General features: G+C 46.5%; 1 protein-coding gene across 7 annotated transcripts; it reads left to right on the top strand.

The window, feature by feature from the left end:
- Positions 1-47: 47 nt before the first annotated feature.
- SLC25A44 (solute carrier family 25 member 44) lies at positions 48-16,919 on the top strand. 7 transcript variants are annotated; one of them, XR_011565406.1, is made up of 7 exons: positions 49-211; positions 379-503; positions 1,072-1,251; positions 5,167-5,811; positions 10,676-10,803; positions 13,223-13,382; positions 14,248-14,382. XR_011565406.1 is itself a non-coding variant. In XM_070784964.1 (6 exons), the coding sequence occupies exons 2-6, from the start codon at positions 383-385 to the stop codon at positions 14,250-14,252; spliced, it is 1,074 nt and encodes a 357-aa protein (XP_070641065.1). In that variant the 5' UTR covers positions 49-211; positions 379-382; the 3' UTR covers positions 14,253-16,919. The 7 variants fall into 7 exon arrangements, 6 of the variants coding, with proteins under 6 accessions (XP_070641073.1, XP_070641065.1, XP_070641050.1 ...); XM_070784964.1 differs by lacking the exon at positions 13,223-13,382 and having other exon boundaries at positions 10,681-10,803; positions 14,248-16,919; XM_070784949.1 differs by lacking the exon at positions 13,223-13,382 and having other exon boundaries at positions 52-211; positions 14,248-16,919.
- Positions 16,920-16,979: the final 60 nt, after the last annotated feature.

Genomic DNA, 16,979 nt, shown 5'->3' with positions numbered 1-16,979 from the left:
TTGGCGCCGTTCATCTCCGCCCCTTCAAGGGGAGGGAGTGACAAGGTCCCAATTTCCGGTTCCGTCAGTACCGGGAGCCCGGTCGAGATGGAGGAAGATGCGACCGGAGGCCATCAGTCGCCAGAAACAGAGGATAAAATGGGACCTGCAGCCTAGAGGTCCGCACCTGGAGTTCACCTCAGACGCGGCGGAACCACCCTGATCTGAGGAGGTAAGAAACCACCTGCTTGGGGTGCTTGAGGACTAAGGTCTCCGAGGGGCTGGACCTGTCAAGGAGGCAGCGGGTGCCTGCAGTGCCCGGCTGCACTTCAGTGGGAGCCCGCCACGCAGTTTGGGGAATGAGGGACGATTCCAACTAGTCATCTCTTTCTGTCGGAGGAGCATGAGGTTCGCTGACAACGAAAGAAGCATGGCGAGAGGCATGGCGAGGGACAAGTCCGAGGATCCAGAGGCGGCAGTTCGGGGGCCAGGACAGAAGCAGCTTAAAGCGTGTGTCATATGGAGTAGGTGAAGAGGATTGTCATGTGGTGTCTGTCGTGAAGCATCACATGGGAGCCTATGAAAGACCAAAGGAAGGCTGGGTGGGAATCTCTTCATGTCCCAGAGCGGAGATTCTCTTGGAGGGAGAGGTTGGAGGCATGCCAGGGAACTTCCCTAAGGAAATGCATATTCATTAAGACTGGTGGGCAAGCGTGGAAATACATTCACATTCATGTGGTAGATAGCTCCCAGGATGCAGAGCCTTCAGGCAGATTCAGTAAGATTTAGAGGAGGAAGCAAAGATCTTGTTTCCAGCACAGAAGTGGGGCCCAAACCCCACAGATGACTTGTCAGAAGTTTTAGGTGTCGATTTGATTTGGTGGGGGTTGTTGACTGATAAGATCTGAATGAGCCTAGTAGACATCATTGAGCCCAGTCCTGGTGACCAGTCAGGATGGAGTCAGATGACCCTGGATCCTAGAGTAGTTGTTACCATTGTCATAATACTGACAGTCCTTAATATTTAAGGCAGTACTTTCCCAACTCTGATATATGTATTAATCACCCAAGATCCTGTTGGCTCTTATTCAGCAGGTCTGTGGAGCATCCTGAAATTCTGTATTTCTTACAAACTCCCAGGTGACGCCCATGCTACTGGTCTGTGCCGCACTCTGAGTAGCAGAGATTTAGAGCAGCACTGTTCAGCAGAGCTTTCTGCAATAATAGAAGTATTTTGTTGTTTACAAAATGCTTTCACACATATTACCTCAGGTGAGTTGCCCCAAACTGTTGTATAGCTATGGCAGGCTTTATTAGCCCCATTTCAGAGATGAGGAAACTGAATTTCAAAGAAGTGATTTGGTTCCAATCCTACTAGAAAGTAATGGTAGTGGAACTCACACTTGGATCTCCTGACTACTAGTGTTCTTTCCATAGAATGACCTTACGTTCCAGGTGATTCTGTGTTGTCCTGAACCAGAACCTTATCTGAGATCCTAGTGAAGTCTGGTGTAGTTTTTCTGGTACAGGGAGAGTGAAGTGGAGGGGGAGTATACCTGCCTGGGCCAGTTTGTCCCTCTCTTCTGATAGGCTCATCAATGAGGCCTCTGCCTCTGACATCTCATTTGATGACTTCAGGACGTCCTGGGTCATCTGGTGGGTCTCCACATGAAGCACTTTAACCTTTGTGTCTAAGCTATGTTAAAAGATTGGAGACAGTTCACAACTGGAGCCGTGTGGTGCGAGCCATGTGGTGCAGTGGTAAAAGAACCCGCCTCCCAATGCTGGAGACATAAGAGACGCAGGTTCGATCCCTGGGTTGGGAAGATCCCCTGGAGGAGGGCATGGCAACCACTCCAGTGTTCTTGCCTGGAAAATCCCATGACAGAGGAGGCTGGCAGGCTACAGTGCATAGGGTCACAAAGAGTCGGATGCAACTGAGCATGTCCACACCCACACAAATGAGGGTCTGGGAAAGAGTCATAAAGAAGCTGGACTGATTGAGTTGGAAGGCTGCAGGAAGTGAGCGTACAGGTATCTGCAAGAAGGATTTTCCTGAGGGACAGACAGAAGGAACTGGTTTTGACATTTCTGCATGACATTGGGAGGTTATAGAACAAAGAGCAGGTTGAGATCCCAACTTTTGGGACCAGCCCTACCTTTCAAAGGGGTAGGGAGAGTAGATGCAGTGCCTTCACCTTCAACTGTAGAGGCTCAGCCCTTTGTGGCATGACCCATAGCGGCTTCCTCTGTCATCATGGCAATGGTGGAAGCTTCCTGCTTTGGCCATGGAGCATCCTTCTTTCTTTCTGGGAATTTAAACTAGACTGGCACATGTGAGAGATGGAGATGGAGGAAAGTGGGGAAGTGAGGCACCGGGTGCTGTTGTAATCAGAAGATGTTGGTTCTCTGTCATTCAGTTTCCTAAGTTGAGATGGTGCCCTCAAAACCAGGTTCTGGGACAGAGTCCTTTGTTGCCCTGCCTGTCACGCACTACTCATGAGCCGGGCAGAGGCTCTCCTGCTTGAGTCCTGCTGTATTTGTCCTGTGACGACAACAGGCCTGCCCAGCCGCTCTGCTCAGTCCCTCCACAAACACGCTGGGAAAGCAGAGGCAGCTCTTGGTTTCTCTGGAACAAAGCTGAGAGAAATCCCTGGGCATCTGCACGGCCAGGAGCTTATGCTTAACCCTTGCGTGACTGGCAGTTGTGAGGGCATTAATTTTGCCTCCCAGGGTTGGAATGACTTAGCTTCAGACAGAACAGAGGTGATTTGTGCTGGAACTCCTCAACTCCCAGAGGGCAGAGGGCATGATGGAGCAGAGGAGCAAGCTTGGCTCATGTCCTGCCTCCACCGCTGAACAACTGTGTGACCTTAGGCCTGTTTCTTTTAACCTGTTTGTATCTCTGCTTTCTCATTTAGCAGAAGTGTCTAACTGTACACAAGTTAAGTTGTATGGATTATATGAGGTAACATGCATTCAGTGAATCCTAGTATCTCCCTCTCTTTCCTCCTCTCTCAGTAGAAATGGACACATGACCTTGGGACCCTGGATGACAAACACCCACTTAGCTTTTCAATGGTACAGTGATCCCATTCTTTTGAAGGGCCTCAAAGGAGAAGATTTCTCCACTGGACTTGGTGGGTGTCGTAGGCTGAGGCTGGAGGAAGGGCCCACAGCAAGTGGGACATCAGTTTCCAAAGGTTCTCTTCCTAGAACTCAATCTCTAGTTCATTCCCCATGACCTCAGTTCTCTGTTCTGGTTAACTCCGTGGTTTCAGCCATTTTTCTCTCCCTTCCACTGTCCACATGTATTTCTCCATTCACCTGCTTTGTCCTCCTCCAGGAAGCCTATCTTGGTTACATGTGCCTCATGCATGTCTCACCTTGAAGCTGAGGTTTTCCCTTCAGCTCACATGTACTGAGTTTATACTGCAGGTATTTTGTATTTTAATGAAGGTGATACAGTCCAACTCAGTTCAGTTCAGTTCAGTCGCTCAGTCATGTCCGACTCTTTGCAACCCCATGAATCGCAGCATGCCAGGCTTCCCTGTCCATCACCATATCCCGGAGTTCACTGAAACTCACGTCCATCGAGTTGGTGATGCCATCCAGCCATCTCATCCTCTGTCGTCCCTTTTTCCTCCTGCCCCCAATCCCTCCCAGCATCAGAGTCTTTTTCATTGAGTCACCTCTTTGCATGAGGTGGCCAAAGTACTGGAGTTTCAGCTTTAGCATCATTCCTTCAAAAGAAATCCCAGGGCTGATCTCCTTCGGAAAGGACTGGTTGGATCTCCTTGCAGTCCAGCTAAGGGAATTCCAAAAAGCTAACCTTGTAAACCAAGAAGCTACTTAAAATTTGGGGAGCCCCTGACTTCTCACTTCCTGGAATTTAACTTTCCACTTTCTCCTTCTGGCTGCAAATGTCCAGTATCCTACACAGGAGCACATCACATTGTCACTGGGTCTATGTCCAGTATATGATGTGGTCTCATTTGACATTTCTTAAGTTGGAAGCTCCTGATTTTATATAGTTATTACAGTTGTAAGCTTATGAGTTTTGTTTGAAACTTTACTCTTTGGATACACGTAACATGAGGGCCACATGTATTTAATTTGCCCTGGTTGCTTTATCTCTGTTTCTTATGTCCATTCCCCAGAGGGATACTGAGTCTCCTTGAAGAGACTGAGTGTATCAAAGGCAGAGTCTGTCTGTCTTCTGTCACTGGAATCTCCCTGCATTGTCTAGGGCTGAGGTTACTGTTTCTGTGCTTGGGGATAAGGGGGCCACGCATGTTCTCTACAGTTGTCAAGATTTTTCAGGGAAGCTATTTAGCTCTCAGGTGGTTCATTTCTTTCTCTCGGGTGAGTTATCTAATAACCAAAGAGGACTCTGACCTTTGACTTGTTTCTGACTTCCTAATTTCTTTCATTAAAGGGGAGGGAGGGAGGGGGTGGTGGCTGTGGTATGAAAGCCCTGTTGGCTTTCTTCCTCACATTTTCTTCTAATGCAGACCAGAGACAATGTAAGTGTAGTGAGTGTGGGTCAGGGAAGCTCAGAGGGGCCAACGCAGGAAACCAGAAATAAAGTCAGGTGAGTCAGCTGGTAAATGGTGCTAAAAGAGGTAGTCTGCTGAGGCTCAGTGGCTGAAGGCTGAAAGCCTTGCCTTCTCAGTAGGCCTAGGGGCGTCAGAAATGGAGCGCTTCCCTTGAGGTTTTACGAACCCCTGGAATGTCGCTTCGTGACATCCCATTAGCCCACCTAAAGGTCTTGCCTCCTGTCACATGGTTGGTTTGTCCACAGCATCCTGAGCTGTCTGGGTGAGTGAGAGAAGGGAAAAGAGTATGGCCTGACACCAGGGCCCTGGCAGAGGCAGAGAGAGCAGATGAGTCCAGCAAGCTGGGAGCAGGGAGCTGAGGTGGGACTGGGGACAGGGGAGTCCCTGAGGTGAGAAACAGCTTTCACAGGAGGGGTCCTGAATATGCGTGGACTGGTAAAGGATGGGGAGCATCTTGATCTGTGAAGGAAGAATCAGGCAGGGGTTGGCAGAGCCAGATTAGTTGAAGTCTAAGCTTTGGGAGGTGAGTACCCCAGGAGATGAAGCCTGAGAATAGCGTTTCAGAGCCTAGCCAAGAGGAGAAAGTGTGAACTCTGATCTCCTTCATATTCCCTCCATCCTGCTCCAGCCCCCAGGTCTCCAGGCACAATGGAGGACAAACGTAACATCCAGATCATCGAGTGGGAGCACCTGGACAAGAAGAAGTTCTACGTGTTCGGTGTGGCAATGACGATGATGATCCGCGTCAGCGTCTACCCGTTCACCCTCATCCGCACTCGGTTGCAGGTTCAGAAAGGCAGGAGCCTCTACCATGGGACCTTCGACGCTTTCATCAAGATCCTACGGGCGGATGGTGTGACTGGCCTCTACCGGGGGTTCCTGGTCAACACCTTCACCCTCATATCTGGCCAGTGCTATGTCACCACTTATGAGCTCACCCGGAAGTTCGTAGCTGACTACAGCCAGAGCAACACAGTCAAATCACTGGTGGCTGGTGGTTCGGCCTCTCTCGTGGCCCAGAGCATCACAGTGCCCATTGACGTGGTCTCCCAGCATCTGATGATGCAGCGCAAGGGTGAAAAAATGGGCCGCTTCCAAGTGCGAGGGAATCCAGAGGGACAAGGGGTAGTTGCCTTTGGCCAAACCAAGGACATCATCAGGCAGATCCTGCGGGCTGATGGACTTCGTGGCTTCTACCGAGGCTACGTGGCTTCACTGCTTACTTACATCCCAAACAGTGCTGTCTGGTGGCCCTTCTACCACTTCTATGCAGGTAAGCGGGAACTAGGAGGCTGAGGTTGGAGGATGGGTTACTAATGAGACAGACGCTATCGCCCCGGGCATGTTCGAATCGGAGATTTAATGGGAGAATTCATACAGCAAACATTTGAATTCAAGAGGATTCAGAGATGAATAAGATATGGTTCTTGCTTTCAGAGAGCTAATATTATAGTGGAGGGAATCAGACAAGTAAAATCTTTGACTGTAGAACATTGAGTATGTTCTCCATGCATCAGGATCAACTAAGATTTGTGGAATATTGGCAGAGAATGGGTGGAGAGGGACAAAATCCATGGGATTTAAAGATGGAATCAGTGGTGATAGTGTGAGCTTTTGAGTTGGATGCCTTTCCTGGGTATTTTTAAATTTAAGTTCAAGATGTAATATAATCTTGAAAAATAATCCTGTATTTTTTGTTCACAAGTATTTCTTAGAAATGGGATTACTGGGTCCAGAGATAACATTTTTTTTTAATGGCCGCGCAGCATATGGGGTTTTAATTCCCTGACTCGGGTTCAGACCTGCACCCCCTGCATTGGACGCACGGCATTGTAACCACTGCACCTCCAGGGAAGTCCCAAGAGATGACATTTTTGAGGGTCTTAATAAACATACCGCCAGATTTCCTTCTGAAAGGGCAAAGCATATTGCCAAGAGCAGGACCTGTAGGCGCTTGCTACCCTGAAACATCCACAGCGTTGTAACTTTGTCTCTTTCTTTTAACAGTTTTTCATCTAGAGTATTTGGTAAAATTTAAATACATGGACTCCACCTTGACCCTTTGTATCAGATTCTTTGGAACAGATGCTGGTAATCTTAATGTTAGAGAAGCATCCTAGGAAAAATTTTCTCTGGAGTCTGTCTTCACCCCTGTCTCCTCATTTGATTTCATCTACAATTAGGGTTGTCCTTTTCTAATATGTCCAAATCTCTATTTCTTTTCCCAGACTAACCTGTCCAGAGCTCTGGACAGATATTCTGACTGTTGGACCTTTCAACTTGAAGGCAGGCACATACCTCTGAAATTTTACTCAACTATAACATTTTTCATCCCAAACTTTTTCTTTTTCTGACTGACTTTCAGGTGTCAGTGGCCAGGTTATTCTCCAGATCAGCGAGACGGAGGCTTTGCGCGTCGCGCTTGGCTCCTGCCTCTTCCTTGTCCCCACTAACATTTATTGAGCCCTCACTGTGTGCCAGGTTCTGTGACACTGTGTCTCAGGGGCTGATGAACTGTAAGTGCTCAGTAGATACTTGTCGAGTGAGTAGATTGGTTCTTGTCACTCCGTTTTGCTAAAATCTACCAATGCTTCCATGTGGGTATTTAGAATAAAATCGAATGCTTCTCACAGTCAGTACAGGTGTGTGTGACCTGGTCCTTGTCCCCCTCTCCACCCCATCCTGCGCTCCTCTCCCTTCACTCACTCTGGTCCACCCTCACTGCCCTTCGTTCAATTCCCGAGATACAGCAAGCTCCGTTCTCACCTCCTAGCCTTTGCAGATACTGTTCTTTTTGCCTGCAGCACCCTTCCCCATTTTCTTTATGTGGCCGGGCCCTTCTCATGCCTCAGGCATCGGCATACATGCTACCTTTACCCAACTGGAAAGAGCGCGCTTCCTGTTTTCTTTTTCAGCACCTTTTCCTTTAGACCACTTATCATAATTTGCAATTGTTTTATCCCTAGCTCCCACGCAGCTCCTTAACTAGACTGTAAGTTCCATGAAGTTACTTCCCTGCCCATTTCTCTGTTTTCTGCCTAGTGCTTTCACAGTGGCTGGCATATAGTAAATATTAAATAAATGCTCATTTATATTACTTGCCCAAAGTCGTTTAGCCAGGAAGGACTTAAACCAAGTCAGCCTAGGTTTATCTTCTGCCTTGCAGATAATAGATGCCCAATAAACATTTGTTGAGTGAATAACGGAGAAGGAAAGACTCGGGACTCTTTCTCCCACCCTCTTGTCTTTGTTGTTTCACCCTCTTCCTAAACCCCGGGAAAATGGCATACGTGAGTGATTAGAATTGGAATCTGAATCCCACTGCAGCTTGCTGGCTTGGATGCCAAGGCAGACAGGCCCCAGGAAGCTGGCAGTGGCAGTCCAGATGCTACCTTCTAATGCTTGTGAAATGTTTTCTCTTCTGGAGAGCAAGACACCCTTGAGGCACAGCTGCCAGTTCACTTTGTTTCTGTTTGTATTCTAACCCTGGGGAAGAAAGTGATCAGAAATCAGGGGAGAGGTGATTCTGGTAGGGCTTAAGGAATTCTGTCATGCCGCTGGGTCTTGGAAGCCTTCGCTTCTGCCCTGCCAACCTCTACCCTCCTACTTGTTTTCCAATCTTTAGTTGCCTGGCCATAAATTACCAAAAGTAGGAGCATGAGAAAAAAGTTATTATTATTTTTTTAATGTGAAGTATAGTTAATATTCGTTGGAAGGACTGATGCTGAAGCTAAAACTCCAATACTTTGGCCACCTGATGCGAAGAACTGACTCATTTGAAAAGACCCTGATGCTGGGAAAGATTGAGGGTGGGAGGAGAAGGGGACGACAGAGGATGAGGTGGTTGGATGGCATCACTGACTCAATGGACATACTCAATGGACATGAGTTTGAGTAGACTCCAGGAGGTGGTGACGGACAGGGAGGCCTGGTGTGTTGCAGTCCATGGGGTCACAAAGAGTCCATGGAGTCGAAAAGAGTCAGACATGACAGAACGACTGAACTGAAACTGATAGTTAATATGTAATATTGTATAAATTACAGGGGTACAATATAGTGATTCACAATTTTTAAAGGTTATACTCCATTTGTAGTTATTATAAAATATTTGCTATATTCCCTGTGTTATATAATATTTCCCTGTAGCTATTTTACACCCAATAGCTTGTACCTTTTAATCCCCTACCTCTATAATGCCCCTCCTCCCAGAAAAGAATTCTTAATTCTTTTCTTAAATCTGTTTGACACTCAGTCTCACTCAGAGTAAAAGCTAAAGTCCATGCAATGGCTTCGAGGCCCTAAATGACCTACCTCTTAGACCTCATCTGCTTTTCTTCCCCTCACTCATCCAGACATACTGGCTTCACTGCCCCTTGAAGATCTCAGGCATACGCGTGCCTCAGGGCCTTTGCATAGGATGTTGCCTCTGCTGGGAAAGTTCTTTCCACAGATCGATAAGGCTTACACTCTGCTTTAACTCTTTGATTAAACTTCACCTTTTACCCTTGGCATTCTTATCTCCTTTTCCTGCTTTATTTTTATCCATACCTAAAAACATCCATGATTTTATATGTATATAAGATATACATATAAATGTATATTTTAGCATACATCACCTTCTGATATATTTTATTTTTTATTTATTGTCTGTTTTCCCCCTCTAGAGTGTAAAACCCACTCCAGTGTTCTTGCCTGGAGAATCCCAGGAATGGGGGAGGCTGGTGGGCTGCCGTCTATGGGGTCACACAGAGTCGGACACGACTGAAGCGACTTAGCAGCAGCAGCAGCAGAAGAGTGTAAATTCCATAAGGGCAGGGATTTGAAGCTTTTTTTTTTTTTAAACATTACAATTTGGATTTATAAAAGTTGGAAAAAAAAAAAAAAACAATCCACCCTGAAATACACACTATTTGGTGAAGTAAAAGTTCTTTTTCCTTCTATTGTCACTTTCTTCCTCAATATTGTAAGGTTGTTTTAGATTTTTTAATCTGATAAATTTTAATATTCCTATACATAGCCCCAGTTTAACTAGATAAAAATTTGGACCTCTGATCTCGCCCTTCAGGACCCACACATCTGGGTGGCCCTTCCTGGGGCAGGTCTGTCCCAGGAGCAGCTGGAGGCAGGCTCCCCAGTGGCAAGCATTGACAGCAACTTTACTTTTCTCATTAACGTACAGTGAGAGGGAAATGAAGTTGCTGAGATAAGTGGGGACAGTCCACATCATACTGTTTGTGGAGCGTTGAGAAGGATGGCCAGGTCCAGGAGAGGGCTCAGTGACCCTTGTGGCTTCCGTGTGTTCTCCTCAGACTCTGACTTGAGGCTCTTTTATTAGTGTTGTTTCCTCAGAACCCAAGCTGACTGGCTCTTGGTAGTCACTCAGTGAATCTTTGTTGAATAAATGAACAGACTCTCATCTCTCACCTCCAGAGAGGGAAAAAGCAAAAGAGTTCAACTGCAGGTGAACTTCCAAGTGACACTGGGGTTGGGTGAATCTGGGTGTTATTGCATCTGCTCCGTCACCATTTTGAAAAATGAATTTTCCTTCCTTGATACAGGCTGAAGAAAAGTTTTCACTGTAGGATATGATTTTCTCTTTTAATTGTAATTGTTTTTTATTTTTAAAAATATTCACATGGTTTGAAATTTAAAAGGTAGGAGAAAGGTGTGCGGTGGAAACACTCGTCTACCGTAGTCACCCCGCTCCCTTCCGTGGAGACAGTCAGTGTGACCAGTTTCTCATGTATTCTACCAGTTATCCAGTGCACATACAAGAAAATATGTAGCGTGTGCTTTTTTATCCTGTGAGTTGGAGGAAGTGGAGTATCGGCATAAGAGTTTCACATCAGGAAGGATTTCTGTCCAGCAAATGAAAGGAGTCAGCAAGCAAAGGGATTTTGAAATCCCCTTCTCCAGAGGAATTTTTGTCCTATTCAAATTGACTTCTGGAAGGGGCCTGAGATTTATAAATTTTTGTTGGTTCTGATGGACGTGAAGAAAAGACAGGACGGAAGTTACAGGGTCTAAGGTGGCCAAGGATGGAAATTTTGTCATCGTTGGGCCAACTGGTAGAAGCAGTGAGGGGCACGTGGGCTGGCGGCTCGTGTCCTGAGGCGCTGTCTTTCCCTCGGTTCCAGAGCAGCTCTCATCCCTCTGCCCAAAGGAGTGCCCTCACATTGTCTTTCAAGCCGTCTCGGGGCCTCTGGCTGCAGCCACTGCTTCCATCCTCACCAATCCCATGGACGTCATCCGAACCCGAGTACAGGTAAGACCAGTCTTCTTCTCTCCCCAGCTGCCAGATAAGCCACGAGAAGCCTTTCCCCGTGGTTATGACTCACCATCTACAGAAACCAGCTGAGCACTTTGAACCACCTCAGATGTTCCTGTCACCCTGTCTACCACCGTGCTGCCTCTTTTCCTTGCCCATGCCCCCAGGAATTCTTACTGCTGTCCTCGAGGCTTTTGTCCTATTAGATCACCATCTGAGCCACCAGGGAAGCCCTAGCATAGCGTATCAACCACCTTTTCCTTACCTTGCAGGTTTGTCGATACTAGAAACACGATTTTAGTTTATTTCATAAGTCTCTCTGGCTTTGCCACTTGGCTATGAGCTCTCTACAGTGAGAGTGACTGTTCTTGAACAGTTTTCACAGATGGTTCTGTATGGACTCAGCACAAATACAGACAAAGGCCTTGGTGGTGCTGTCCAGAAATTATAGACCCTGTCTTTAGTCAGCTCAGTGACAGTTTCACAACCTGAAGGCCAAAGAAATTGAATCTAGATAATAATATATAATATACAAATGATACATTTCGCTCTATAAAGCTTTAGGTGGAGTGTGTGTGTGCACGCGTACACACACTCGCACTCAGTCATGTCCAATTCTTTGTAACCCCATGGACTGTAACCCATCCGAATCTTCTGTCCATGGGATTCTCCAGGCAAGAATACTGGATTGGGTTGCCATTTCCTCCTCCAGGGGATCTTCCTGACCCAGGGATCCAGCCAGCGGCTCCAAAATCTGCATTGGCAGGCAGGTTCTTTACCTCTGAGCCACTAGGGAAGCCGGAGAATGAGGGAGGAGAAGGAAGGATGATAACCTTAAAACAGGTTAGAGGTGAAGTCAGCTTTTCTGATATGGATGTTAGGACGGGGGTGATTGGTAAATCTAGGTACAATTGAACCTCGAACAACATGTAGTTTAGGAAAGCCGACACTCTGCATAGTTGAAAATCAGAGTGTAACTTGGCCCTCTAAATCCATGGCTCCTCATCCACAGATTGTATAGTACTGCAGGATTTTTTTTGGGGGGAGGTGTTTCTTTTAAGTATAAATAAAGATGAATTTTTACTTAAACAATTTTGGTATCGGTTACAGTCATAAAGACATTTAATTACATTGCAGGTAATATAAGCAGGCAGTTCAGTTTGAAATTCAGGTTTTTTTAGCCACCCCACCGTGGCATGTGGGATGTTAGTTCCCCATCTGGGGATCAAACCCATGCCCACTGCAGTGGAAGTGTGGAGTTTTAACCATTTGACAGCCAGTTCAGTCAGTTCAGTTCAGTCGCTTAGTTGTGTCTGACTCTTTGCTGCCCCATGGACTGCAGCACTCCAGGCTTCCCTGTCTATCACCAGCTCCCGGAGCTTACTCAAACTCATGTCCATTGAGTCTATGATACCATCAACCATCTCATCCTCTGTCGTCCCCTTCTCCTCCCGCCTTCAATCTTTCCCAGCATCAGGGTCTTTTCCAGTGAGTCAGTTCTTCACCTCACGTGGCCAAAGGATTGGAGTTTCAGCTTCAACATCAGTCCTTCCAATGAATGTTCAGGACTGATTTCCTTTAGGATGGACTGGTTGGATCTCCTTGCAGTCCAAGGGACTCTCAAGAGTCTTCTCTAACACCACAGTTCAAAAGCATCAATTCTTCGGCGCTCAGCTTTCTTTACAGTCCAACTCTCACATCCATACATGACCACGGGAAAAACCATAGCCTTGACTAGACGGACCTTTGTTGACAAAGTAATGTCTCTGCTTTTTAATATGCTGTCTAGGTTGGTCATAACTTTCCTTCCAAGGAGTAAGCATCTTTTAATTTCATGGCTGCAGTCACCATCTGCAGTGATTTTGGAGCCCCCAAAAATAAAGTCTGACACTGTTTCCCCATCTATTTCCCATGAAGTGATGGGACTGGATGCCATGATCTCATGGACAGCCAGGGAATTCCCTAAATTCAATTTTTTATGTAATAACTCTGCTACCTATGTAAAATTTTGATTTATTTCCAGAGAAGTTAAATAATCTCTTTAAATTTAATGTTAGTATAAGCATGAAATTCTTAAATTAACCAAGTATATACTTTAGAGAAACAAGAATATATCTTGATATGTTTCAAAATATACAATACATAGAGGTTAAAAATCAATGGTAAAATCTTTCTGGTTATTTTATTTTTTTTATTTTTAATTTTTATTAGTACTGTTAATAGTGTTACTGCTGAAAAAAAAAATACTGCATATAAGTGGACTCACATCATTCAAACCCATGTTGTTCAAGGGTCAGTTGTATATTTATCTCTAGGAAAGATTGTCCCTGCTATGACCCATACATTTTAAAATGAATGGTGTCTGATTGGTTTACAAATCGTAAAGTGCACAAGTTCCATCCTTATTCTCTCCTAGCCTTGTTATGGGGGTTCCATGAGGAGAATCAAGGGAAAGAACATTTCCCTACTATATGACTTGGCAACTAAACAACTACTTTGAGGCGTTCCCAAGCTAGAAGAGAAAAAGTGCGTATGAGGACCAGGGCCATAGCTAAAAAAGTCCTTCACGTGTCTAGGTAAGTGGAAGATGAGAGGCGCACAAGTGGTCAGAGGAAGAAGGGAATGAGGGAATGTGGAGGCGGGTGCTAAAGGAGGCAGAGAGGAATGGGGAGATGTTCTTAGTCAAAGATCGGCCCACCTTGGGAATAGGGAGAGGTATAACAGGGTCTCTGTCCTGCATTGGCTGTGGGTCTGAGTGGGGTGGTCTCTAAATGTGTTTGGTTGTAGGTATGGAGAAGAGGGCAAGAGTATTAGGAAAGAAGAGAGAAAAGATCCTTGCCTTAGCCACTCTTCTGGTGCGATAGGGAAGGCAGGTCACAGGGTGGGAGGTGGCAGGGACGGAGGGGAGGACTCTAGCCATGTGGGTTCGGAGGAATCGAGATGATCAGAATCAAAATTTGTCTGCAGAAGCCTTGGAGGTGATTTAATCCAGCCTCCCTGAGACCAGAGAGGGGAACCTGGTCCAGACTCATCACTATGTAGTTTATGTAGTAATATTAATGAAGCTAACATTTATTGAATACTTACTGTCTGCCCAGCACTGTTCTCAGCATTTATAAGAATTCTTTTGCTTATTGCATAAAACAACTGTACGGTGTAGGTACTATCATTATTATTATATATTTGAGGAAACTGGGATGCAAAGTGCTAAGTAAACTACCTGAGATTATGCTGTTAGTAAATTAGGGGGCAGGATTCATACCAGGCATTCTGGCACCAGAGGCCACACTCATTCACTGTGCTGAGCTGTCCTGCTGAAGCAGAGTCCAGCCCTCTGACTCCCAAGTCTTAATTCTTTCCACTTTTAGGCTCAGATAGGAGAGACTGGGTGTAGGGACTTTGACTGCAGACTGTGATCCTCCACTGTGTTGACTTCTCCAGGTTGAGGGCAAGAACTCCATCATCCTGACCTTCCGACAGCTGATGGCAGAAGAGGGGCCTTGGGGGCTCATGAAAGGCCTGTCCGCCAGAATCATCTCAGCCACGCCCTCCACCATTGTCATTGTGGTGGGCTATGAGAGCCTCAAGAAACTCAGCCTCCGACCTGAGCTGGTTGACTCGAGACACTGGTAACCAGTGATGGGGAGAGAAGCCTGCTGCTTCCTACACTACTCTGGGTCAGGGGCGAGAGGAGAGGCTAGCACCCTCTCCAAGTGCCCCCACCGCAGACCTAGTCCTGCTGTGGGCCAGGTGGCCTGTCTGGGACGGGGACAGAGACTTTGAACTGCTCTTGCTGAAGAGGCTCCACGCCTGGATCCCCCATCCTCATTGTTTTTAATTTTCTTGCCAAGCTGGGCTTCCTCACTCAGTCCAGGTAACTCAGTCCTGCCCTAAGGAAATCCACTCTGCCCGCCAATCCCACTCCATCGGATCCCGTGCTAGCCCTTCTCTGCCTTCTCCCTCCATCTGTGTCCCTGAGGTCCTGAGGAGAGCTGTACACAGAACTTGGTTACTAGCACTAGTTCTTCCTTTTGGGCTTTCAGTCCGAATTCCAAGCAGCTGCCATCAGCCCTTCATCTCTTAGGTTTGCTAATTTTTCTTTCGGGACTGAGCTGCCCACCAGACTCCTCTGCTTTTCTCTGCCACTGGGGACAAGGTGCCAGGCACTTTTACACAGGGAGTAGGAGCAGCAACAACCTCTGGTTCTCCAGAGCACTTGTCCTCTCTTTGGAGAGTTATTAGGTTGGGGAGAAATGTTGATACTTTATTTTGTGTGTATATTTTTCTGTGAACCAGGCTACTGTCTAAGTCCTGCTAAAGCACCAATCCTGCAGTCAGAGCCTACCCCTTCCTCAGACAGGTGAAAAATGTAATGTAGCTTTTCCCTCAATCCCAGTTCCCTATCCCTCCCAGTCCCTCCAGTCCCAGCAGCCCTAGGACAAACAAGCTGCTGTTTTCCCCTGGCCCAGATGACTACAGTGGTGGGCACAGCTCTAAGTAAATCAGACTGTCTGGGACACACTGGACTTGGAACACTACTCGGAAAAGTCTGGTTGAGAGAGTAGTTGGTTTGGAAAGTGACAGAAGGATATGTATGCTCCAGTGCATCTCCCTTGACCAGCTCCTAGCAGAGGGTAGTGGAGCTTCTTAACCCCAGGCAGTCATCCCACATGCGCGGACACACACACACACACACACACACACAGACCCCCAATCACTTGGACTCACAGAAACAGATGTTGTCTCACAATGGGAATCTCTGAGATGTGGAACTGTTTTTCTTCTCCCCAGTGTAAGGAGACATCCCGGTCATGGTACCCTCTGGAGCGATGCTTGGAGGAGGGTAAAGGGTGGGTTGGGAAGTCACTCAATACCAGGACCACTGCATTTACCAGCCTGATACTGCCGAGATTATCTACTGAAGCTCTCAGGAGCTAGGTGATGAGTGCTTCTTTCCTGCCTCATCCTTCCCCCCCACAACATACACCTCCTCTACCAAGTCAGTGTGGTAGGTGAGGAGAGGTGCAGCAAATGGAATGAGAAGGCATATCAAACCCACACTTCTGCTTGAAACATCTGACTTGGATGACCCTTCAAACTTTATTTGGTCCCACCCCCTGGGAGAGGCCACGGTGCCAATTTGAAAGGTGCTAGCTACCTGAAGCCTTGATATTTCTTATGGCTGCCCCACAGTCTATCCCCCCCGGGCTAGATCAGAATCTGAATTCTCTATCTTTACCACCACGTCCCAGCTTGTGCTCTTTGAAGGTTATTTTCTCTTTCATTCATTTCATTGTCCCTTCTTAGATTTTGTCCAGAGTCCTCCAGTTTCTGTTCGCAAATGGTCATCTAAAGGGTTGGGTCTGCACATCATTCTGAATCTTATGTGTCTCAGTCATTCCTTTACCCTAAGAACCATGAAGATAAGAGAAGCCAGGGGTCCCTTCTTTCTCTTTAAACTCATTCTTTTGAGACCTTTGGAGGTTGATTTTTCTCAGCGCCACACCTTCCCCTTCCTAGAGACTTATATTCAGTCCTTCCCCACCATTGCAAAGTGAGTAAGGAGGTATAATGGACAACAGGTAGCCTCCTTCCTCTCTCGTCTTAGATTATTTCTCGACCCAGACTCCTCAACTCTTTTTCTTATGTTTTGTTTTCTTGTAAAGTATTTCAATCTTGTTTCCTGTTCTCTGTCACACACACACACACACACACACATACACACGCGCACGGGTGTTTTAAAAGGTGATGTGCATATTACTAAAAGGGACCCATGGCCCCTTACTTTTCCATCTAATATTTTAGGGACTGGTATTGGGTTTGGTTAAAATATGGCTTGGTGGGGATGGGACCGTGGCCTTCCATTTTCCCAGGACCATGGATCGGACCAATTGGAGTGATTTATTGGTCTGTAGCCAAAATTGGAAGAACTTCCGGGAGACTGGGCAAGACGGGAAACTTGATGGGAGTATTGAAGGACAGGGGAATAAAAATGCAGATAGTTAACATTTGATAAAATGGACTCCTGTGAATAATATTAACGGCGAACATTCACTGTTGCACTGTACGAATTCTCTAAAAAGTGTAATTAAACGTTTTTATCGAGTCCCCGAGTTTCGAGCTTATTTTGCCTTCTCGCCAAGAAAGGACTACGGTTGTTGTGTTTGTATAAT

Source organism: Bos indicus, chromosome 3 (assembly GCF_029378745.1).
Source record: "Bos indicus isolate NIAB-ARS_2022 breed Sahiwal x Tharparkar chromosome 3, NIAB-ARS_B.indTharparkar_mat_pri_1.0, whole genome shotgun sequence".
NCBI lineage: Eukaryota > Metazoa > Chordata > Mammalia > Artiodactyla > Bovidae > Bos > Bos indicus.
This window is presented reverse-complemented; position numbering and strand designations above follow the sequence as displayed.